Source organism: Mauremys reevesii, linkage group 24 (assembly GCF_016161935.1).
Source record: "Mauremys reevesii isolate NIE-2019 linkage group 24, ASM1616193v1, whole genome shotgun sequence".
Taxonomy (NCBI): domain Eukaryota; kingdom Metazoa; phylum Chordata; order Testudines; family Geoemydidae; genus Mauremys; species Mauremys reevesii.
The window spans coordinates 365,621-390,577 of NC_052646.1; the positions used below are offsets into that span (position 1 = coordinate 365,621).

At 44.5% G+C, this 24,957-nt stretch overlaps 1 protein-coding gene across 6 annotated transcripts in view; it reads left to right on the plus strand.

Annotated features, from left to right (window-relative positions):
• The window catches only part of ASH1L (ASH1 like histone lysine methyltransferase), a 154,342-nt gene that overhangs the window by 88,592 nt on the left and 40,793 nt on the right, over positions 1 to 24,957 (plus strand). For all 6 annotated transcript variants that reach the window (XR_005591038.1, XM_039512678.1, XM_039512676.1 and 3 more), the window contains exons 6-7: positions 3,368 to 3,547; positions 23,774 to 23,868. Coding sequence is in view for 5 of the 6 variants with exons in the window: in XM_039512678.1 (XP_039368612.1) it covers positions 3,368 to 3,547; positions 23,774 to 23,868 (275 nt within the window). In the remaining variant the exon portion in view is untranslated. The remainder of the gene's footprint in view (positions 1 to 3,367; positions 3,548 to 23,773; positions 23,869 to 24,957) is intronic.

Sequence of the window (24,957 nt, forward strand, 5' to 3'; positions counted from 1 at the left end):
AGCTGGGAGCCCCGGGGCTCTCAGGCACCACTGCTATCCCAGGGCTACGGCAGTGGGGCTCTGCCAGCGATTTAAAGGGCCCAGGACTCCAGCCACTGCCGGGAGCCCAGGCCCTTTAAATTGCCACCGGAACCCCAGCCACCACCACTACCCTAGGGCTCTGGCAGCGGGGCTTTGGTGGCAATTTAAAGGGCCTGGGGATCCAGCTGCCCCAGGCTCTTTAAATCGCTGCTGGAGCCCCACGGCTCCCAGCTGCCGCTGCTACCCCAGGTCTCCAGCAGTGGTGCTCTGGCGGTGATTTAAAGGGCCTAGGGCTGCGGCCGCTGTCGGGAGCCCCGAGCCCTTTAAATCACCGGCCTGGGGAAGCTGCCTCCTGCCTATATGGTCGTCTGTGTACCAGCTCTTGCTTGTACGCCGTACCGGACCGTATCGACTTACTTTCACCTCAGAGTGTGGCATATACCCAATATAAATTAATAACGAAACCGTGTCAGTTAAGGCTGATCTATACATGACATACCCAACATAAAACCAAACAAAGAAAAGTTAAGGCATACACCTTACCACTATAACAGTCACTGTACACCACAAACAATGAAGTGATAAGCTATGACAATGACCACAAATATAACTCTTCCCCAAAAGGGATGCCACTTTTCCAGTGCCTCCTTCCCCAAACTTATCACCACAAACAGACCACATTTGCCTCAAACTTTCCCTTACTCTCTATTCTGCACAGTTCTGGAAAATCATGCCAACTTATGTTTGGGGAAGCGGGTGCTGGAAGGTGGGCATAACCCAATTTCAGATACAGGGAACATAACGGGGGTATATGTCAAAAGGCAGTCGTACTCCTTTCCTAAACTGCTCAAAAAGGTTTCCACATACTGCACTGGAGAATGGAAGTAGATAACATAAACCATTATTTCCATCAGCTAACTGCAGAACATAAAGATTAAATTATGACAAATAATGCCAATAATAGTTTGTTTTTAAATAATTACAAATTACATTTACCCCAGACCTCCAAACTCTCATTGTAGAAAGTTAAAAATGTGTTTTTAGTTTTTAACCTAGAGGGGCCCAAATTATCGTGAGACTTAGTAATGTGAACTTTTTAGACTAATTTAAAACTGATTAGAACCCAGAAATTAACAGATGAATTTTCTGAGGATTTTCAAATACACCTCTACCCCGATATAACGCTGTCCTCTGGAGCCAAAAAAATCTTACTGCGTTATAGTGAAACCGCGTTATATCGAACTTGCTTTGGTCCGCTGGAGTGCGCAGCCCCCCTCTCCCCCCCTGGAGCACTGCTTTACCGCGTTATATCCGAATTTGTGTTATGTCGGGTCGTGTTATATCGGGATAGAGGTGTATACGTTTTATTCAGAGGTTATGTACTGAAAAATGGGGCCGATATACTGTCTTTTTCATACAAAAAAAAGAGGTTGAACTCTCAGTTTAAGTGCAAAATAGAACCCTGTCATAACCATGGCACTTCAACATCTCCACCTAATTCAGTCCCTTATATTGGAAAGCTAAATTCTACATCAGTTAGTCTCCACCAACAGACGGACAAATCTCAGTGCTGGTATTTCTCTGTATCCCTCAGTAAGATATGGGTAGAACTTTCCCCTTGCTGGTCCAGAATGTGTTGGCCGGCAGTATTTACTGTTAACATTTGTATATAATACCACAGATTACAAGTTGCCCCTTATTTGATTCTTAAGGAGCAAGACTTTGCATTGCTTAAAATAACATCATAAGAATGGCCATACTGGGTGAGCATCCACTTCAAACATTCATTAGCTAATAATTCAATCTATGCAGCAGCAAGCTGTCATTCTTACTTTCACAATAGCTTTAGAAACAAAGCTTAAAGTTGTCTGTATTGTATGGGGTTGCAGACCAGGCCCATCAAAATAGAGAACTCTGACATGGGTAAGACCATTCTGAATATGTTTACATTGCACACTCCTTATGGTGGCAAGCAGAGTACATACACTGCATGCCCTTTAGCCCAGGTATAAATAGGAAGCCTGTGGGTATGTACTCTACACAGCTCTGTAACACACCCAAGCAATGCCTCACCTGTCTATACTGCTATTTTTAGCAATGTCATGTCCTGCTGCCTCCCCACTGCTGGAATCTTTCTCTGCCACAGGGAAAGGCTTCAGCAGCAAGGAAAGGCTCTGGGAGCAAGGAGGCAGTGTGCAAAGGCTGCGGCAGCTTCCTGCTGCCAGAGCCTTTCCCTGCTGGCTCCATCTTCCTAAGTCTTTCACTGATGTGTGTAGCTAGACACTGCAGCATGGACACAACCTGCTTTTCACTTCAGCATGTAGCAACAAATACCCTACATACCACTGCCAGCGGCATGCAGTGTAGACATAGCCTATGTTTAATACCCAGATTTTATAACAATTGAATATTATTCCATCATCAGGGCGTTTCATAGAGACTACGTCAAGCCCTGTTTAGAAACCAAGGACCTGATTATCCTCAGGGTACGTCTACACCACAAATGAAGGGGTGTTTGCAACATGAGTAAGTGTATCCACTCTAGCTTTAATCTAATTGGCGCAGGTAACGTTAGTATGGATGTGGCAGTGCAGGCTTTGGTGGGACTCTGGGTACGTATTCAAGTTCCTAGCCCACCCTGGATTCTGTGCCATTTAGTTTTCACAACTACTGTTACCCACGCTAACTAGACTAAAGCTAGCATGGGTATGCCTACCTGCACTGCAGTCACACCTTCATTTGCAGAGTAGACATACCCTCGGTTACACTCACCAACACTGGGTTGTCCCATTGACTTTACTGGAGTCACTTCTGATTTATACTCCTGTAAATGAGAGAGAATCAAGCCCTAGGTCTTCATGACTATGAGGAAAATAACTATCTTAAAATTCTGGAGGAGTCCTGGATAACTTCATCAGTTTGTCAACAAACAGCTTGCTGTTTCCAGAACCAAAAATGAACTTACGTTGAAATGAAATTAGTTCTAAAGTTTTAAATATTTCTCTCTATAGGCTGGAGAAATTTAATCACATGGTGTGAGCATATGTGCCTACTTGTATATACGTGCACAGACTGCTAGACACCTGTTTATAATTATACATATATAAAACAGATATTTAAGTTACTTTGTGCTTTACACTCCAATAAAGTTGATTTCTTGTTTTTGTACAAAGTTAATTGTTACTTGTAAAATATCCTGTCTGAAATGCAAAAATTGGCAAAAAAAGTTTTAATCTGATAAAGACATCTGGCCATTTAACAATCTGCAGAGACTTCTTTGTTGGGTTTCTTTGTACGATATAGAATAATACTGTTGCATTACGTTCATCTTTACATTTTCTTCCAGCTTTTCTGAGACATCAACTGAATCACCTAGTCACCTAGAAGCCATTGAGAAGGCGCATGAATCTGAAAACACTGAGCAGCATTTGCCTACTTTTACCCAGCGTGAGAAAAAGGCTCCTAGGCCCCCAAAGAAGAAGTACCAGAAGGCGGGGCTGTACTCTGATGTGTACAAAACAACAGAGTAAGTAGTACCAGTGAAACGCTGCTGTCTGATATTCCAGAGGAAACTCTCTTCTTTCAACTAGAACCTTGAAGAGCTGCTACTAATAAGCAGCTGAAATAAAACCACCAACTTAATTCAAGCCTGTGAAAAATTACATGCATGATAATTATCAGAATCTAACCCAGTGAAGATTTAAAATGTAACCCCAGTCAGCAAACAACCTCCAGCAATCTGAAAGTGTTGCTGAGTATCAGCCTTGAAGAAGGTAAGACAGCTTTATTCAACAACCTAAAAGATCATGACAATAAAGGGGCTGGCGGAGCTTGAGATACTCAGGTACTGAGCACAGTGTCAACATAAAAAGTGCCTTTAGTTGTCTTGCTTTTATTGATTTATGATAACACAGTCATCTTTAGTGTGACTGGCTTGTAAAGTGAAGGAACTTCATGTTTTACCAAAGATGCATCTCTGCTTCCTATTCATTGTACAGCTAAGTGCTGTTCATCTGCTGCTTTTTATAGATGATGGTTAATGTAAAGAACTGAGGTTCCCAAACTTTTTTTTTACAATGTAGCTCACAACTTAATAGAGAGATTGTTTCATGGACATCGCTCCTCCCATTTCTGATTGCATTGACCCACTTCCCCTCCCATTTGTGATCACATAACATCCCTGCCGCAGCTACAGCAATTGTTAATGTTAGTAAAGTATTGTATTTTTAGTTTTCTTTTAATGAGATTTGACAGATGGAAACAAAGAGAAGAGCTGGCATCATGTGACCAGTGAGCTCTCCATAGACAATTAGCAAATGCTTCATAGACTACAGTGAGACCTACTGGTGAATGGTTTAGTAGCTGTTCCTGATTACATCTCTTTTCACATTAAAATGTAGTTATTTGAGCAAGACTGTAAGGAAGAAGCTGTGAGGTTCTTGTTTTGACCAAAATGAGACTGCAGTTGCATTTTTATTCAGCTGTTGGTGATTGTTTGTTAGAAAGCACCTCCTCCCCAAGCTGTGATAGTGGTACTCTCCTTTGGATGTTCTGTTTCTAAAGATTCGAGTCTTTTCTGAAAAGAAGCGTTAAATGTCTAGCGTCTGAGCATTTTTGTTTGCAATAGTATATTCCCACTGGAGCAGATAGACATGTTACCATGGCTGAGGAACTGAAAATCTTTTTTTTCTTTGTAATAAAATGTTAATGATCCTGCCAGAAGCCTACCCAGACAATGGGAGCACTCACTGCAGGTTTGGTGGACAGACATGCCACTTTTCAAATTTTAATTAAAAGTTCAAGTGAATTTCTAGATTTATCAGAATTGGGCATGAACGTAGTGATTAAAAGCTCCTCTGAGATGTATGATCTTATCTAGAATTTAAGGGGTTAGTAATAGTATATAGGTTTTGCGTTGAACTTCTCTACTGTGGAAATGTAATGTAACTGTCAACATGCACATAATAATTAAGAAAATCAGGATGTATGAAAATCACTATAAGACATAAATGTGATATATCCCCTTCACAACCCACACCAGAGATTCCTGACTATGATCCAAGTTAAAAAAATCTATCTCAAGCACATCTGACTTTCCTGTTTTTACTTAGAGACAGATTGTGAGTGCCTTACTAACATCGGTGAGCAGTTACTTATACAAATTCATTGACTTCAGTGGAACTACTCGTGAGTAACTGCTTACCAGTGTGAGTAAGAGGTGTGCAATCTGGCATCTAGTATAATGGTTTTTATTTTAAAAATGACAAGATTTTCACTGCGGTTTATTAAATTAATAGATTATTCCATGTCTTGGAATGATGGAACTGAATGTAATAGTAAATTAAATGATCCACAGAGAAGATATTCATACACTAAAGATCTCTTCATAACCACCTAATTCCCTTTTACCGCTGTCCACTGTAATGTCCTAAATGGATTTCCCATTCTTCTCGCCAATGTATTGGTCCTCCTTTTTTTTAAGAGGGGCAACCATGCAACAATTTATCACAATATTTTTATAAGTTATTTGCTTGAATGAATGTGATCACCTTTTCTATCCCAGGACTAAGCTTCACCCATTTCTCTTTCTGCTACAGTAAAAGTGATTAAAGGAGGACTGACATTAGGGTGACACGAGCCACCTGAAAGTGGGATTTGTGTTGGCCCTCTTTTCTGTTTGTTTCCCCCTCCCCCCCCCAAAAAAAATCTTCACTTGCTGGTTAAAACTTGAGACTTGCTCCTCCACTTCCCTTTTGCAAGTTAAAATCCTAAGCGGGAGAGGAATGATTCTCAACCCTTAGCCAGTAAACCACTTTTAATCAAATTATTAAAACAGTTTAGTAAGTAAAAAAATTGATAACAATCCATAAAAGAAAATTTAATTATTTCCCAATCTTATTTTCCATCTCTTGGGCAGGCATGAATTGGAGTTGCTGCATTTATCCTTAAAGCCTCTGTAGCTACTATTTGGTGTTTCATTAAAAATCATGGGACTAGTAGTTGGGGAAGGAGGAGCTGTTAATATGTGTTCTAGGTTTCATGTAACTTTACCCATACCCATGTTTTTTTGGCTGTAAAAACGTCATGGTTTGGGAAGAATGCAACTGTACAATGACACAGCACCCTCTAGTGATGGTACAGTTAAGTGCTTGTCCATGTTTCCACTAGAAGCCACTGTCTGCATTCTTACATTTTTCCAATGTGGTATCAATCACTTATTCCCTTTTGCTCTTTACATTATCCAACTTCAGAGATTTTGGCACCTCTAAAACTGGTTTCCCACACTGCAATGTCGGAGGACAATTGCAGTAGCTGCAGCTCTGCTGAGCTTTGTCATTTCTGTTTGGATGCTCTCCCGGGATCAGTTATGGGCCAACAGTTAAAAGATAGCAGAGAAAATGTTTGTAGTGCCATTGAAAGCTGTAGCCTGCCATTGCAGGGGTAAAGTCTGCATTCATTTCTCTGCCTCTGCTGCCTATGCTTAGGGAATTTGAATTACACTGTAGGATCCCACTCTTTCAACTCAACTAGGTGTAGAGGTTTTCTTACAGTAGGCTGAAGAAAGCCCAGATGTGCAGTGCATTGCATCAGTGGAGCATGATTTCTGGGAAGAGAACCAAGAATTAAAGGGATGTTATCTAAGATCTACCTCAGCCTCTCTCTATTTCCTAGGGTGGTTTTACTGCCTGGGATAGCAGGTGTGGTATTAGTGTACAAGTGGGCTTTCCCCAGTCTTCAACTAGCACTGGAAAAAGAATAAAGGCTTTTTGCTGACAAGATGCGTCCTGATTTGATATGTCCAGAAAGCATAGACTTGGGGATCTTACCTATATTGGGGCTCATTTGGAGTCTTATAGAAGATGAGCACCTAAGGCCTCTCCTCCTCAGAGAAGGGGGTACCTGCATCAGATTTTATCTGAAGCTCCCAAAACTTTAAAAAGTCTCTGAAAATACATAGATTACTCTTTACAACCTTATGAGATAGATAAAAAAGTTCAGTGTGTGCCTGTGCAAGCCAGAGGCCTCGAAAACAAAGGAAGATTGTGGAAAGCAATCACTGCTATTCACCCAACAGTGGCTTTTGTGGAGGAGTTCAGAGTCTCTCCCATCTTCCTTCCCCAATTATATTTAATAATTTTTTAGCTCATGGGGGGAAATAGTTACTGTGGAGTACCTCTTCTAATGGAAATTTGGGGTCACTACCTTATGCAAGAGATGTTCTTCCTACCTTGGGAGTAATGTTCCTCTGGGGATAGTATTGAAAATATATAAATATTAACTAATATAAGCTAAGATTCTAAGGTCAGAATACCTGTTGGGTCTATAATTTTCTGGCTTTTTGTTATGTGCCTGCTGGTTTCTTCGAAGTTGCATAATGCTCTTGGACTTAATGTCCTGAACAAGGCAATAAATATCATAGACAGCAGATCTCTTCAGCTCATGACATGGTTAACAGAGTTATCATCCAAAATAAGAACAATAAACAGTTCTTCTCTTCTCTAAGGGAAGTTCTGAGTTAAGATCTGATGGATATAGCATATCTTAAAGATTGCCATCCTGTCTGTGCTTGAAACCCTTAGAAATATGTGTGCTCATGACTCCTCCTTAAATTGTTTGTTTGCAGAATTGCAGCCCTCCTCAGTTTTAGTGTCTTGTCCCCATGCTCCTGGGGCTATTTCCTTTCTTAGGAACAGATGAAAGAATGCTGTGATGGACAAATGCCTGTGGGCAGTCTTCTTGTGACGCTGCCAGCCATACCTCCAGCTGCACAGCAGTAGATCATCTTCCTGTGGTGCTGCCACCACAGCTATTTTGCCCATCCCAGAAGAAAACATAACCTCCTTATAAGTCTAAATAAATTCTTTGAAAGCTTAACTGCAGCATGAATTTTATTTTAAGATTCACTTATGTGTCTTTAAACTATATATGATTCCTTTTGTTTTTACTGGAGTTTTTTAATACTGCATCACAGTCATCATGTTTGTCGTGGCAAAGCTTTACTTTTGACCAGAGACTGAAGTTGGACTGTGTAATGGGTTGCACTCACCTCACGCAAGAGCCCCCTGTTTGAGTGCGTCTGCCTGCAGTTTTTTTCTCCGCTCACAGTGCCCCTGTCAGGCAGGTCTTTGGTGCCTCTGCCCTCCGGCTGAGTCACATTCTGTCCATGTACAAAACAAACAAACCTCTTCTGGGGTACACAGTCCAAAACATCCTTAATGTCCTGCAACCCTCACTGGGCTCAGTCTTTAACAGTCCAACAGGGCCTGTCACGGTACCCTCGCGTGGTCCAGCTGGGTTGCAAGGTTCCTACCTTGGTATTGAGCAGCGCTCCTAGGACTTCCTCCCTGAGGGCTCCTTACCTCTCCTTGAGTCCTCAGTGATCCCAGCCTTCCTGCTGAGCCATCCCTCTTAGAATCATAGAATATTAGGGTTGGAAGAGACCTCAGGAGGTCATCTAGTCCAATCCCCTGCTCAAAGCAGGACCAACACCAACTAAATCATCCCAGCCAGGGCTTTGTCAGGCCAGGCCTTAAAAACCTCTCAGGATGGAGATTTTACCACCTCCCTAGGTAACCCATTCCAGTGTTTCACCACCCTCCTAGTGAAATAGTGTTTCCTGATATCCAACATAGACCTCCCACACTGCAACTTGAGACCACTGCTTCTTGTTCTGTTATCTGCCACCACTGAGAACAGCCTAGCGCCAACCTCTTTGGAACCCCCCTTAAGATAGTTGAAGACTGCTATCAAATCCCCCCACTCTTCTGCAGACTAAATAACCCCAGTTCTCTCAGCCTCTCCTCATAAATCATGTGCCCCACCCTCCTAATCATTTCTGTTGCCTTCTGCTGGACTCGCCCCAATTTGTCCACATCCCTTCTGTACTGGGGGGGACCAAAACTGGACACAGTACTCCAGGTGTGGCCTCACCAGTACTGAATAGAGCAGAATAATCACTTTCCTCAATCTGCTGGCAGTGCTCCTACTGATACAGCCCAATGTGCCATTGGCCTTCTTGGCAACAAGGGCACACTGCTGACTCATATCCAGCTTATCATCCACTGTAATCCCCAGGTCCTTTTCTGCAGAACTGCTATTTAGCCAGTTAGTCCCCAGCCTGTAGCGGTGCATGGGATTCTTCCTTCCTAAGTGCAGGACTCTGCACTTGTCCTTGTTGAACCTCATCTGATTTCTTTTGGCCTAATCCTCCAATTTGTCTAGGTCACTCTGTACCCTATCCCTACCTACCTATCTACCTCTCCCTCTAGCTTAATGTCATCTGCAAACTTGCTGAGGGTGCAATTCATCCCATCATCCAGATCATTAATAAAGATGTTGAACAAAATTGGCCCCAGGACTGACCCCTGGGACATTCCGCTTGATACTGGCTGCCAACTAGACATCGAGCCATTGATCACTACTCGTTGAGCCTGACAATCTAGCCAGCTTTCTATCCACCTTATAGTCCATTCATCCAATCCATACTTCTTTAACTTGCTGTCAAGAATACTGTGGGAGACCGTATCAAAAGCTTTGCTAGAGTCAATATATATCACATCCACCGCTTTCCCTATATCCATAGAGCCAGTTATCTCATCATAGAAGGCAGTCAGGTTGGTCAGGCATGACTTGCCTTTGGTGAATCCATGTTGACTGTTCCTGATCACCTTCCTCTCCTGCAAGTGCTTGAAAATGGATTCCTTGAGGACCTGCTCCATGGTTTTGCTGGGGACTGAAGTGAGGCTGACCAGTCTGTAGTTCCCCAGGTTCTCTTTCTTCCCTTTTTTAAATATGGGCACTATATTTGCCCTTTTCCAATCATCCAGGACCTCCCCCAATCGCCACAAAATTTCAAAGATAATGGCCAATGGCTCTGCAATCACATCAGCTACTCCCTCAGCACCCTTGGATGCATTAGATCTGGACCCATGGACTTGTGCATGTCCAGTTTTTCTAAATAGTCTTAAATAGGCAGACAAAGATGTGCACTCCAGGACCTACTTTTATACAGTTACAGGACAGATTACTTATCCCTACTGACGTATTGAAGTACAGCCCCTTGACTCATTGGGGGCTGTCTCCCTCTTTGATCATGTTGGTTCAAACAAATCTATCCATCATGTTGTCCTTTTGACCCTGTCTTTAAGATGCACCTGCCTGTTCCTTGTTATCTCTATGGAGTGTTCTGATGCCATCTTGGCACAAGTTCCTCTTATTAGCACTTATGTGTGGATGCACCTGCTTCTGGCAACCCCCTCTTCTCACCAGCTTCTGTGAGTGGGGCCTGTCTCTGGCTCACAGCCCAGCTTTTGCTTAGCAATGCCTGGAAGTACTTTGGTTCAGGCTTCAAGCCTCAGACTGGGCCTTTGATACAAGAGTTTATGTTTCAGGGCCTCATCTTACTACGGCCACTGGCCTGCGAGACCAGCATGACTCCTGCAGCGATGGTGGTGTGAAGGCAGGGGCAATGGCCCACTCAGTGGCAGTACTGGAACCCATGGGGTTTACCTGTTATGCTGGTCCCATACTCCCACCATTCCTTTCAGGCTGCATCAGACAAGCTGCCCCTGGCACAGCCAGCACCCAAGTCGGAACATGGTACTGAATCCGACGCAGGGGCGACACAGTGAGCCCCAACGCCCAAGGAGCCGTCCCCGGACAAGTAAGGGGAAGCTGCTCCTCCCCCTGCTGTGCAGTCATCTTTGTTGTCTCCGGACAAAACGGTGGCCCCTTGCAAACGAATAGCCCCCCCCCCCCCCCCCGACGACTTCAAAAGGGTGGCTGCCAACCTGAACTTGGAGGTCGAGGAACTAGCGGAGGAGTCAGACGACCTCTTTAATGTTATACCCTCCTCCATCCTGGCCCAGGTTGCATTGCTCCTCCACCCAGGGGTCATTAAAATTGCCACATATATGTGGCAGACCCCCTCTTCCATTCCGCCTACCTCCAACAAGGCAGAAAAGAAGTACTGTGTCCCCGCAAAGAGGTTTGACTACCTGTATACCACCCTCCAGCAGGATCTCTGGTCGTGTCCACCGTCAGTGAAAGGGGACAGGCGAGTGGCACACCAAAAAATAAAGATGCCAAGAGGCTGGACTTGTTTGGCAGGAAAAATTATTCGACAGCCAGCCTGCAGTTTTGGGTGTCTAACCATCAGGCCCTGCTAGGCAGGTACAACTTCAACCTGTGGGCCTCCATCAGCAAAATTAATGAGGGCCTCCCACAGGACTGAGCCCAGGAGTTCGCTGCCTTGGTAGACAAGGGCAAAGTGGTGGCAAGAGGCACCCTCCAGATGGCCTGGGACACTACGGATTCGGCAGCCAGGGTAGTCACCTCCGCGGTGGTCACTCATGAGGCACAGCTCCTGGTTATAGTCCTCTGGCCTGTCCCAGGAGATGCAAACTACCTTTCAGGACCTTCCATTTGAGGGAGAAGGGCTCTTTTCAGAGCTGACCAGTGCAAGGCTTCATGGCCTTAAAGACTCCCATGCCACCCTGGGCCCTAATCTAGTGCTCATGTCTGTGAAGGAAAATGGGTGTGGCATGTGCTGCCTGTTTGGAGAGTCCCCTATCTGTAATACTCGCCTCCAGCTAGAATAGTTCTTTGTACTCACTTACTGGGGGAAATACTTCATAAAGTGTAAGGTATGGAAATAATTAGATGCTTGTCTTCATCAATAACATGCAGCAGATTGGCCCGAGCAGGCATTTGTATCAGTGAGTGTGAGAACGCAGTCAGTTCTGTGCTGGGAATTCCTACTGCACTTACCATCTGTAGTGAGGTTTATCTGTTTACTAAACTTCCATGTTTGGTCCAAAAAGAAAACTGACTCTTCCCTGATAAAACCATCTCCACAGAAAGCAGCCCAATTGGCACCCAGGGAACCCTACTTTTTAGTTTCTGAGATGCCATCATTTTGCCTTTGTGAAATGAAAGAAAGAAGCCTTCCCATAAAGATCATTGATAAAAACAAAAACAAAACCTTCATTTCCTCCCACAAACTCCTACCCAGTATAACTCATTGTCTTTTATCGTCCCAGTGTGAACATGTGGGCATACTGCTGTTCACTTACGCAACACATAATGGTGTTATGAGAGACTTTCCTTTGAACTCACTTGCACCATATTTATGTTTATAAAACTTGAACCTTAACTCTCATTATTTGTGGCTTCTCATCCTTGACGTTGTGTTTAACTTTTCTTTTCATTAAAATTCACCCTTACCAAGATAACACATCCAGATCTTACACCCTTTCCAAGTCAGTAGTGTTTGCACCTAATGTTAACCCTTTAGAAACTGCAGAGAAACAGGCACAAATTTTTATATAAGTAAAAATTTATCTTCTCCTTAGAGTATCCTCCATTTGTGTGTAATATCTGAGCTGCCAAACCAGAATTTAATGAAGTCCAATATCCTATCTGTATAACTGGAGAGTACCATATGCTTCAGAGGAAGGGCTAGAATCTCCAGAATCAACATTACAGAATAATCTGCCCTTAGTAAGAAACTTCTCCTATCTCTTTCAGTTGGTAGTTGTCTTATGCCCTGAAGCAGGAATATTTATATGTATATGTTTTATCATATATAATGTAATTGAAGTTGGGCTCATTATCCATTGTGGCAAACCCAGGCCAAATGGCTACAAAGGGGGGGTAGGAATTAGTCCCAGGGGGATTAAAAGGCTTCTCCCTATCCATTGAGGAGAAACAGCCGTGAGAAATTAGGTTCAGCTGGAACAGGGGTTATCAGGGAACTAATTTGGTTCAGCTGGCCCCAATTGCTGGTGACCTTTTTAAACCCTCCCTGGCAGGGAAACAGCGGGGGAGTGAGAGAAGCAGAGAAGCTGCCAGCAAATAGGTGCAGCAAGGCTCTGCCCTCTTCCAGCAAGGAAGACTGCACTCTGTCCCCAGAAGGGGAGTAAAACAGCAAGGGGCTGACTGAGAGGTGGATCAGCCAGACCCTGCGTGACTGGGAAGGCTTTTACTTTGCCCAAGCCTGTGTCTCCAAGGCAAAAAGGGACTGAACCAGCTGAGGAGAACCAGGTACTTTGCCACACGTGGTGTCAGGAGTGGGATGTGATAGCGAGTGTGGCTCTGTGGCAAGCCACCTCAGGGCAAGGTAAATCACACCAAAAAAAAAAAAAAAGACGTAGTGAAGGCGCTGTTACAGGCCACTTCGGCCCAGCACGAGGCTACCAGGGTACAGGCGGCGGCCCAGCAAGAGGCAGTACATGTCCAACAGGAGACCAACCAGCTGCTGATGAACCAGGCGGCCCAAGATCGAGCCACCCTGAATGAAGTAGTGAACCAGCTGAAAGCCCTGGCCACGCTGACGCACGGGGCCCAGGGGACCCGGCTGCTATAGGCTAGCAACTATTTACAGAAGATGACTACAGATGACGATATAGAGGCATCTCTCCTCGCATTTGAGAGGACGGCACTGCGGGAGTCCTGGCCCCAAGACCAGTGGGCAGGCCTCCTGGCCCCATTCCTGTGTGGGGAGGCCCAGAAGGCCTACTTTGACTTGACCGCAGACACAGCTATGGATTACCCCCAGCTGAAGGCGGAAATCCTGGCGAGGACAGGCGTGACGCCGGCCATAAGGGCCCAGCGCTTCCATGAGTGGAAATACCGGGATGACCAAGCACCAAGGTCCCAGCTATTTGACTTGATACACCTCGCCCAGAAGTGGCTTCGCCCTGAGACCCATGGGCCGGAGAAGGTAGTGGAAATCCTGGTATTGGACAGGTACATGAGGGGTTTGCCGCCAGACATACGAGGGTGGGTCTGCCAAAGTGATCCCTCCTCTTGTGATGAACTAGTTGCTCTCGTAGAGAGACACTTGGCAGCCCAAGAACTTTCTCGGACCACCGAGGAAGGGAGGCGCCAGTACCGGAGACCAGTCTCTGCGCCGAGGCCCCGGTTTGCCCTAACGCCAGGCCGGACAATGGAGAGGAGGAAGGAGGCGGGAGAGCAGCCGGCAGTCCCAGAGGGGCTGGAGGACTGGGGGAAAAAGACTCGGGGGATACATCCCAGCAGCCCGAAAAATAGAGGGCTGCCCCAAGCGGGGTACCGATGCTATGCCTGTGGCGAATTGGGGCATATTGCTGCCCAATGCCCAAATCTAGGAGAGCCTATGCAATGTGAACTGGGAGATATAGGGGGACTATGTGATCTAATAAGTCTGGTTGGGGTTGCGATGGTCCCGCATAGATATACTAGACCCGTTAAGATGAACGGTATAGAGACCACGGCATTAATTGACTCGGGAAGTGCAGTCACATTAGTCTCGGGGAAGCTGGTCAGGCAGGACCAACTATCCCGGGCTAAACGCTCGGGAATATCCTGTGTGCATGGGGATGTCAACTATTATCCAACCATCCCCGTAAGCATAGAAGTTCTCGGAAACCCCACTAAGTTGACGGTGGGAGTAGTTCCGAAACTCCCTTACCCTGTCCTTATCGGACGAGATTTCCCGGGGTTTGATGGCCTACTCCCCGGGGACGAGGTAGAAGAAAATAATGACCCTGGGACCCAAGGTGTGGTCCAGATAGATGACCCTTCCCCAGCCTTCCATGAGTTTAGCCAGGATTTGTTCTCCCGCCGGGAAGCCCAGGAAGACTCGGAGGAGCGGAGGCGGATAAAAGGAGGAGGACGAGGATCCTGACCCAGTACCAGAAGTCTACGCTGGCCGGGGAAAGAAGGGGCTCGGCTGACAGCGGGACTGGGTCGGCCATCAACAACCCTATCGTTGAGCCTGGTTCCCCAGGGGCTGTCCCCGAAGGGGAGACGGAGGTAGACCCCCCCAGAATTTGGTTAAATGGGGACCGCACGCGGGAATTTTGGTCAGGATGAGGCCAATGATCCCATATACCACAATATTCATAAGGAAGTAGTCGAGGTAAATGGGGTCCCAGTGGAGGGGAGAGTTAAGGGCCCCGGGCCATATTACGTGATTAAGAAAGATCTGCTATATAGAGTAGTCCGGGTCCAAGAGCAAGTTATAGAACAACTCTTGGTCCCCCGAAAGCATCAGAGGGCGGTAATGGATCCGGCTCACAGTCATCTGTTCGGGGCCCATCTAGGGGTAGATAAGACCCTTGATCAGATCCTACAGAGGTTTTTTTGGCCTGGCATTTATGCGGCCGTCCGGCGATATTGTACCTCCTGTCCGGAATGCCAAATACATGAGCCTCGACCATACTTAAGGGCCCCTCTGGTACCTCTGCCAATTATCGAGGTTCCATTTGAGCGAATAGCTATGGACATTGTAGGGCCATTGGAGAAGTCAGCCCGGGGCCATCAGTACATTCTGGTAGTGCTAGATTATGCCACCCGGTACCCCGAGACCGTACCCCTACGGAATACCATGTCCAAGACCATAGCCAAAGAATTGGTCCAAATTTTTTCCAGAGTAGGAATACCTAAGGAGATCCTGACGGACCAAGGGACCCCCTTTGTGTCTAAACTGATGAAGGACCTATGTACCATGCTCCATATACGAACCCTTAGAACGTCGGTCTATCATCCCCAGACTGACGGCCTTGTTGAACGTTTTAATAGGACATTGAAAAACATGTTACAGAAAGTGATTAGTCGTGACGGGAAAAACTGGGACGCCCTGCTGCCTTATGTACTGTTTGCTGTACGGGAGGTTCCTCAGGCTTCCACTGGATTCTCCCCCTTCGAGCTGTTATATGGTCACCACCCCAGGGGCATACTGGACCTGGCTAAAGAAGACTGGGAAGAACAGCCGAACCTGGGGAGAAACATTGTGGAACATGTGCTGGAGATGAAAGACAGAATAGCCCGAGTCGCTCCCCTTGTGCGCGAACACATGGAGAAGGCCCAAGGGGCACAACGGACGTACTACAATCGCTGCGAGGACCCGGAAGTTCCAGGTAGGGGACCGGGTGATGGTGCTCATACCCACAGCAGAGAGCAAGCTCCTGGCCAGGTGGCAGGGGCCATATGAGGTAATAGAAGCTATAGGAGAAGTCGACTATAAGGTCCGACAGCCAGGTCGCCGGAAGCTGGAGCAGATCTACCATATAAATCTGTTGAAACCGAGGCAGGATAGAGAAGCTCCGGTGGTTGCGCTGGGGGCACCATCCTCTACAAGCAACCAGCCCAACCTGGTGGGAATATCCTCGGAGTTAACTCCGGAACAATGGAGTGATCAGTGATCAGCCTGATAGAACGCAACCAGGACGTGTTCTCGGAAAAACCAGGCAGGACGACTGAGGTTCACCATCACATCTTCACAGAGCCCGGAGCGAAGGTGAACATCAAGCCATACCGGATCCCGGAGGCCAAAAGACAAGAGATTAGGAGAGAGGTCAGGAAGATCCTGGCCTTAGGAGTCATCGAAGAATCTCATAGTCAATGGTCCAGTCCCGTGGTTTTAGTGCCTAAGCCAGACGGCAGTACGAGGTTCTGCAATGACTTCCGCAAGCTGAATGAGGTGTCCCGATTCGATGCATACCCTATACCCAGGATAGATGAGCTGATTGACCGATTGGGAAAGGCACGGTTTATGTCTACCCTTGACCTTACCAAGGGCTATTGGCAGATCCCCCTGGCCAAGGCCGACAAGAAGAAGACGGCCTTTGCAACTCCAGAAGGACTATATCAGTACACGGTTCTCCCCTTTGGGTTGCATGGGGCTCCCGCTACCTTCCAACGGCTAATGGACAAACTGTTACGACCCCATGGAAAGTACGCGGCAGCTTATCTTGACGACATCATTATCTATAGCCCCGACTGGGAGACGCACATGGAGAAGGTAGAAGCAGTCCTGGACACCCTGAGGAAGGCAGGACTGACTGCAAATCCGTCCAAATGTTCAATCGGGTTAGCTGAGGCCAAGTACCTTGGGTATATAGTGGGGAGGGGCGTGGTGAAGCCCCAACTCAACAAGTTAGAAGCTATACAGAAGTGGCCCCGACTACTCCGGAAAAAACAGGTCAGAGCATTCCTGGGACTACTGGGGTACTATAGACGGTTCATTCCCCACTTCGCCACCAGGGCATGCCCATCAACGGACCTAACCAAAGCTCGGGGCCCAGACATAGTAAAATGGTCTGCTGCAGCGGAAGCCGCTTTTGCCGATCTGAGGACAGCCCTTTGCACAGACCCCGTACTAGTAGCTCCGGACTGGGGGAAGGAGTTTATCCTACAAACGGATGCCTCTGAAGTAGGGCTGGGGGCGGTGCTTTCACAAATGGTTAGAGATGACGAACACCCCATCCTCTTCCTCAGTAGGAAGCTCCTACCTAGGGAACGGAAATACGCCATAGTGGAGAAGGAATGCCTGGCAGTAAAGTGGGCCATAGAAAGCCTCCGCTACTATCTACTTGAGCGGCGGTTTACCCTGGTGACGGACCATGCCCCTTTGCAGTGGATGCACCAAAACAAGGACAAAAATGCGAGGGTAACAAGATGGTTTCTGTCGCTTCAATCCTTCCACTTCAAAGTACGACATAGGTCTGGAACCCAACATGGCAATGCAGATGGCCTGTCGAGGGTGCACTGCTTTCCGACCCAAGTAGCCCAACCCCGTAGTGTTGAGCACGGGGTGGGGGGAGATATGTGGCAAACCCAGGCCAAATGGCTACAAAGGGGGGGGTGGTAGGAATTAGTCCCAGGGGGATTAAAAGGCTTCTCCCTATCCATTGAGGAGAAACAGCCGTGAGAAATTAGGTTCAGCTGGAACAGGGGTTATCAGGGAACTAATTTGGTTCAGCTGGCCCCAATTGCTGGTGACCTTTTTAAACCCTCCCTGGCAGGGAAACAGTGGGGGAGTGAGAGAAGCTGCCAGCAAATAGGTGCAGCAAGGCTCTGCCCTCTTCCAGCAAGGAAGACTGCACTCTGTCCCCAGAAGGGGAGTAAAACAGCAAGGGGCTGACTGAGAGGTGGATCAGCCAGACCCTGCGTGACTGGGAAGGCTTTTACTTTGCCCAAGCCTGTGTCTCCAAGGCAAAAAGGGACTGAGCCAGCTGAGGAGAAGCAGGTACTTTGCCACACCATATAAATGTCTAATCTTTTTTTTTTTTTAATCTACTAAAGCCTTAGCCTCAGTGGGATTTTGTGGCAATGAATTTTATGGGCTAATTGATTTCTGTGTAAAAAAGTATTTCCTTGCACCTGTTTTAAATTTATTCCCTTTAATTTTCTTTGGCTATCCCCATGTTCTTATATTATGAGATGGTGAAATGTGCCATACAATTTACCTTTCTCATGCCATTCATTATTTCATATACTTTTATCATGTTACCTTTTATTCATCTTCTTTCTAAACTAAACAACTCTTAATATTTGCAGTGGCTTCTCATATAGAAGTCTTTCCAGGCCTTTAATAATTTTGGCCTTCTGTCTCTTGTACCCCTTTCATTTCTACTGCATCTTTTTTGAGAAATAGTTGACCAGAACTGCAAACAGAACTAGAGATCAGGGCATGCCATCTCTTTGTATAAAAGCATCATTACCTTTTTCAGCATTATTTTTCTGTTGCAACCTAGCATTTTGTTTGCTTTATTAACCACCACTGCACTTTAAACAGAAGCTTTCACTGATCCATGACCAATTTATTTGATCACGCACCCCCTTTATCTGTGTCTGTAGTCATTTATGTCCCCGCAACCCCAAGTACATATACTACTACCCAGCTCTGAAACAGAGCGGAGAGCACCCAGATCTGAAGGCAGCTCCACACCAGCAGCAGTGCAGAAGTAAGGGTGGCAATGTAAAAAGATATTCGTGAATATCATTTTTCACAGCAGACTTAGTGCCCCATTACCACCCTTAGTTCTACATTGCTGCTGACACCCACAGCCTGCTGCCTCCAGGTGAGGAATATGGCAGGAGAGGAGGAGAGCCTGAGCCCAGGCTGCCTCCCAGTGAGGGATTGGGGGGGGGGGGGTCGCGGGAGGAGAGCCCAAGCCTGGGTAGCAGGGCTCTGTCTGTCTCCGTTATTCCCACCTCCTTCTGTACAAGCCCCCTACATCCAGGGCTGACAGCCAGAGCTCTTCACACTCACACAAAAAAGCACACAGCTCACACCTTCCTTGACATATGCCCATGCCTCCCTTCAGAGGCCCACCCCATATTTTGAGAACCGCTGATTTAGAGAGTAAAGTGCATGAATAGTTCAAATTATTGCTTCTAATTTAAATTATTAAATTTGTCAACCCTGAGTTTCATCTGCCATTGCTGGCTGCTCACCATCCTTAGTTTGGTCCCCCTGGAGCTTCTCAAAGTCTTCTCCAGTTTTGACTCTCCTAAATAATCTTATGTGATTTGCAAACATTGCTACCTCACTGTTAAGCCTCTTTTCCAAGTCATTAGTAAATATACTGTATCTAAAAGCCCATCTTATCACACGGGTATAATTTGTACAGTCAGCTAATTTGCATGCAGCAATTTCATTGGTTGTGAAAGGAGATTTATGTTGATTTGTGCAGGTGGAGACTGAGGAGCATCTTCTGTGGTGAGGTGCTATATGTGTTTGGGGTTAGTATGCATGCTGGTTTTGTTATATTGGTGGTTTTGAGGAACTGTGGCAATTGGGCCAAGAAATCCACCATCTGTTTTGTCTCCCTCATACAACCAATGCAATTGTTACATATAAATCAGCTATAGGCAAAGGGTGGTGATTGGTTGAGTTACCTCTAATATCACAGTGGTCTAGTCCTCTTGGCGTGGCATAGCTACATGTCTTATTGTAGCTGAAACTCCATGCTGTCTCAGGGTGTCGATTGTAAAGTCAAAATGGCTGAGAATTTAATAATTTGATGGTAACAAAATGCAAATCTCAGTGATGTTTGAACAAGGTGATAAATCTAAAAAACAGAGCTCTCAACCATCCTTGTAGCTGTTTCCATCACTTCACAGTGACTCAACAGACATTCTAGGCTTCAGAGTGACACACGGTGCCAATCCTAGAATCTTCTTATAGAGATTTAAAAAAAAAACACAGCTCCTAGTCTGGAACTTTGGGGTACCCCACTGCTAACTTTTGCCAGGTTGAAAATTCATCATTTATCCTACTCTTTTTGTTTTCTGACTCAGCCAATTTCTGCTCACTGACCCTATGCCCACTTAGTTTCCTGAATAGTCTCTTGAGTGGGTCTTTATTTGAAGACTTTCTGAAAGTCCAGATAAATTGTAATTCAGTCCTCCTTTATCTATTATTTTGTTCACACACTCAGAGAATTTTATTATATTGGAGAGACACATTTTTTCCTTTATTTAAGCCATGCTGCTTTGTCCCTATCCTATTATTTTTCATGCAGGTGTTTTATAATTCTGTCGTTAATTATCCATTCACTCAGTTTACCTGGTACCGGAGGTAAAGCAGAGTATATTTTCTACCCTCCACTCATCTGGCACAGCAGCTGTTTTAATGAAAAATTGCGTATTTTTGTTAGCAACTCAGACCCTTCTTAAGTTCCTTGTACTCTGGTTATTTTTATCTGTAAAACACTGTGCATACCTGTGGCACTATATATATAATAAGAAAATATACTGAAACTGTTTGACTCTTGTATTTTCATATTAAATAATAATAATTAATAATGCTTTGCATTATAAAGCACCTTTCATCCAAGGATCTCCAAGCATATTAAAAAGGTGGGTAAATATTATGCCCCTTATACAGGTGGGGAAAGTAACACACCTTTTGTAGGTCCTCTTTAATAAGTTAGTGGCAGAGCCACTGGCATCTTTATTTTATATGATATTTGATACAGTAAGGGTTATTGGTTATTGGAGGAAAGCAGATGATATACCAATTTTTGAAAAAGCTTGGAAGGGAGAGCTGTTAACTGCAGACCAAGAACTGAATTCTGTCTGAGAGAACATATTGGAATGGTTTATTAGGAAAGAAATTGTGCATCACTTAGCTAAAAATTCACAAGTTCAATATGAATATATCATATCAAACAATACAGTGTTTGATGACCAATGACTCACTTTTGCCTATGTGCTCCAAGGGATCTTCAGGTAACATTTTGCCACCAAGAGGAGTTTTATGTCTCTTGGAGCTCCCCATCTTCAAGGGAGCAGTATGTGCTCAGCCTGACTTGCTGGTGTGCAAAAAAGTGAATCCGCACATCTTTTGGCATGGCTGTCACCATGGGTGGTACTGCAAGGAGTAGTCCTTGTAACTGAGGGAAGTCCATGGACAGCATTGTGGTTGGGTTCTGTTCAGGGGATGAAAAGGTTGGGGAGGCTTTTGAACATAGGTGCAGTGGCTGGTCACAGTCTTGCCCCAAATGAAATGAAAACAGGAGAGGTCGTTGACACGATGGAGGCTATAATGATTTCACTGGGTACTTGTGATGTGGAAGATGTTTTTCAGTCTCAGGAAACATGCATGTATATGAAGATATCTAGATTAAACATGTCCTGTTTTTTTAATCTTTCCTCGGAGGTCAGATTTTCTAAACCTTATCATTTTTGTTGGTCAAATTTGGACTCTCTCCAGTCGGTCCACGTCTTTCCAAAAGTGTGATGCCCAGTACTCCAGCTGAGGCCTCACCAGTGCTGAGTAGAGCAAGACAGTAACCTCTAGTGTCTTACATACAACACTCTTGTCAATACACTCCCAAATATTAGCCTTTTCCACAACTCCTTCACATTGTTGACTCATTCAATTTGTGATCCACTGTAACCACCAGATCTTTATCAACGGTACTACCACCTACTCAATTATTCTCCATTTTGTAGTTGTGCATTTGATTTTTCCTTCCTAAGTGAAGTACTTTGCACTTGTCTTTATTGAATTTCATGTTGTGGATTTCAGACCAATTCTCCAATTGTCAGGGCAGTTTTGACTCCTGTCCTCCAAAGTGCTTGTAACCCATCCCATCTTGCTGTCGTCTGCAAATTTGATAAGCATACTCTCTACTCCATTACCCAAGTAATTAATTATAATATTTAATAGTATCAGACCCAGGACTGACCTCTGTGGGGCCCCACTAGATACACCCTCACAGTCTGGCAGCAAACCGTTGATAACTACACTTTGACTATGGTCTTTTAACCAGTTGTGCACCACCTTGTAGTAATTTCACTTAGGCCACATTTCCCTAGTTTGCTTATGAGAACGTCACATTGGACTAGGTCAAAAGTCTTACTAAAATCAACATATAGCACATCATCTGCTTCCACCTTATCCAGTAACACTTTCAAAGAATAATGATGTAGAAGCAAATGTATAAATGAGTTTGAAGCCAAGTTGGATATATACTTGGAATTAAGTAACAAATGTAAGTGTATCTAGTAGGTAGAATAATGGACTGGGAGTGATGGGACTTCAGTTCCATTCCTGCATCTGCCACTGATTCACTGTGTGATATTGGGAAAGTTGCTTAATCTGCCCATGCCTCAGTTTCCTCATCTATAGGGTGGGAATCATCTTAATTTTTTCTCAAGTGATAAAGTGCTTGGATGAAAGGCACTAAGAGCAAAGTACAATAATAATGTAAAAGAGGGGGAGGAATGGTTCTGTGCATAAGGCGCTGCTTTGGGACTTCATGTTCACTTCCCTGCTCTGCCATAGACTTGCTCTGTGACCTTGGCAAGTCACTTAATCTCTCTATGTCTCAATTCTCCATATGTAGAATTGAGTTGTTAATACTTTTTCCCACCTTTTTGTTTTTCTTATTTATTTGGCTCCCAAACCTGCAAAAACTCATGCACATGCTTAACTTTATGCCTTCCCTACCCAGCCCTCCATACTGTTTCGCAACTCGGACGTGGCCCTTGGGCCAAAAAGTTTGCCCACCCCTGCTTTAAACTCTGGTATCAATGTCAAGTTGGGTTTTTTTAACTGATAACTAAACATTCAATTTTCTGATTGAGTATCCTTTAAATACTATGCCATGGTATGTTGTTTAAAATTTTTCTTCAAATAAAAGTTAGAATTTTTCTGTCCCCCTGCTCATATTTAGATGGGCCTATTGAGCATGCCTCAGATCTGCAATACCAAATGTGCCCAGGCTCACTTCTTTCCCTCCCCTTTTCCTCTGCTGGTTGCTGTCTGTTTAGTTTCAGCTCTTCTGCTGTTTTACTGGTTAACAGCCTCTTGAAAGGTTTGGAGGAAGGCATATGCAGTCAGTCAAACACTGAAACTGACTATACACAAAATGCTATCAAATGCACTAAGTAAGCAAACTGAAAAAAGAGTATATTATTTTATGTAATCTCTTTCCTTTTTTGTTCTAGTAATCTTGGACATTACTTATAACAACTGTAGGTACAAATATTCAAATGGAAATATGATTTTTCAAGTCGATGTTTTCCCTTTAAGTATTGTCCACAAAGAAATTATACAATTAAAAATAATTTTGACGATTAGTCTTGAAACAGGTGGGTTAGATCTACTTGGAAAACATCTTGGAAAGTTGATTTAGGCTTTTGGAGTCTGTATCTTCTTTAGTCCATGTAAATATGACATATAAAAATAAACTATACGAGTCCAGGTTACAATTTTCAAAATAGTATGCCTAAAGATCCCTACATTCATATTTAGACACTGAAATACAAGTGGCCTGACCTTCAGAAGCCCTGAATCCAAGAAAAGGCCTGATTTTCAAGCATGGTAGAGGTCCAGAAAAGTGGTACAGACAATTACTATTTGACAGACTAGAGGATTAATACCTTCATTAGCATAGAAAGTGTTGTTTTCACAAGTGATAAAACTCTCTCACTCTGTCTTTTTCTGCTTCTTTCTGTCTCTCATTCTCAGCCCAAAGAGCCGCCTAATCCAATTAAAGAAAGAGAAGCTGGAGTACACTCCTGGAGAGCATGAACATGGATTGTTCCCAGCTCCTATTCATGTTGGTGAGTACTTCATGTGTGTTTTCTATTGCTGAGAATGAAGTGCCACTCCTCAGGTTGGGGGTTCAACTTTTCCATTTAGATTTTCTGTTCTTTCTCTCCTTTTCCTCGCCATCTTTTTCTGCCTTTTTCTTGTAGGGTCACTCATTTCACCTACTTTTTAACTGTCAGAACTCATACTCACTCCTCTGTTCTCTGTGAACTGTCTTCAGCCTAACAGTTCAGACTGAAGGGCATTCTGTGTGTTAGGTTTGTTTTTGTAGAAATGGCTTTGTAGCTCTTCATTAACCAAAGTTTCTTGCCCCCAAAATTGTATCAAACTCATTTGATTCAGACTCTGAATGATGAAAGCATTCAGAGGTCTATGGGAACAAGATGGACTGGATGAGGAATACAATAAAAATTTTCTTCAATTATTTTTTGGATTTTACTGTTTGCAATTTTTCTGTTTACTCTGCATTGTCAAGATCTTAATCTAGTTTTCCTACTGTTTTTTAATCAGAAAATAAATGTTATTCTTTAAACATTATATACTTTGCTTAAATGTTGTACAATAATTTTCTTTTCAAACCAGATGGAAACCAGTAAAATAATGAACACCTGTTACATCTCTAAAACAAAACACAAACTTAATAAACCCTTCCCACATACCTGTGAAGGTTTTTAGCTTCCACTTTCTAGATGAGGAAAGAGTAGGTATAAAGAGGTTAAGTCACTTGCTCAAAGTCACACAGGTTGAAATGCACCTTTGTGCAAAAGGCAAGTGCATCACCTGTGCATCACTTCAGTCTTATTTTGAGAGTTTAAATAAGACTTAAGTGATGAATAGGTCTTATGCTGACTCTCTTTCACAAAGGTCAGTTTTACCTGCAATGTGCTAGTGGTAGCATTAGGATTAGAACTCAACAAATTCTTGGCTCTTAGTCACATACTCAGACAACTAGATTATACTGCTTCTTATTAGTTTATAGTTTGACATAGGACTTCCAGACTGAGGGCTTTTAGAAACAAGTCACTTCCCAGGATAGCAGCAACCAATCTAAAATGACTTTTGAACACAATTGTCTAGAGCACTGAGCAGAGCACATAGGT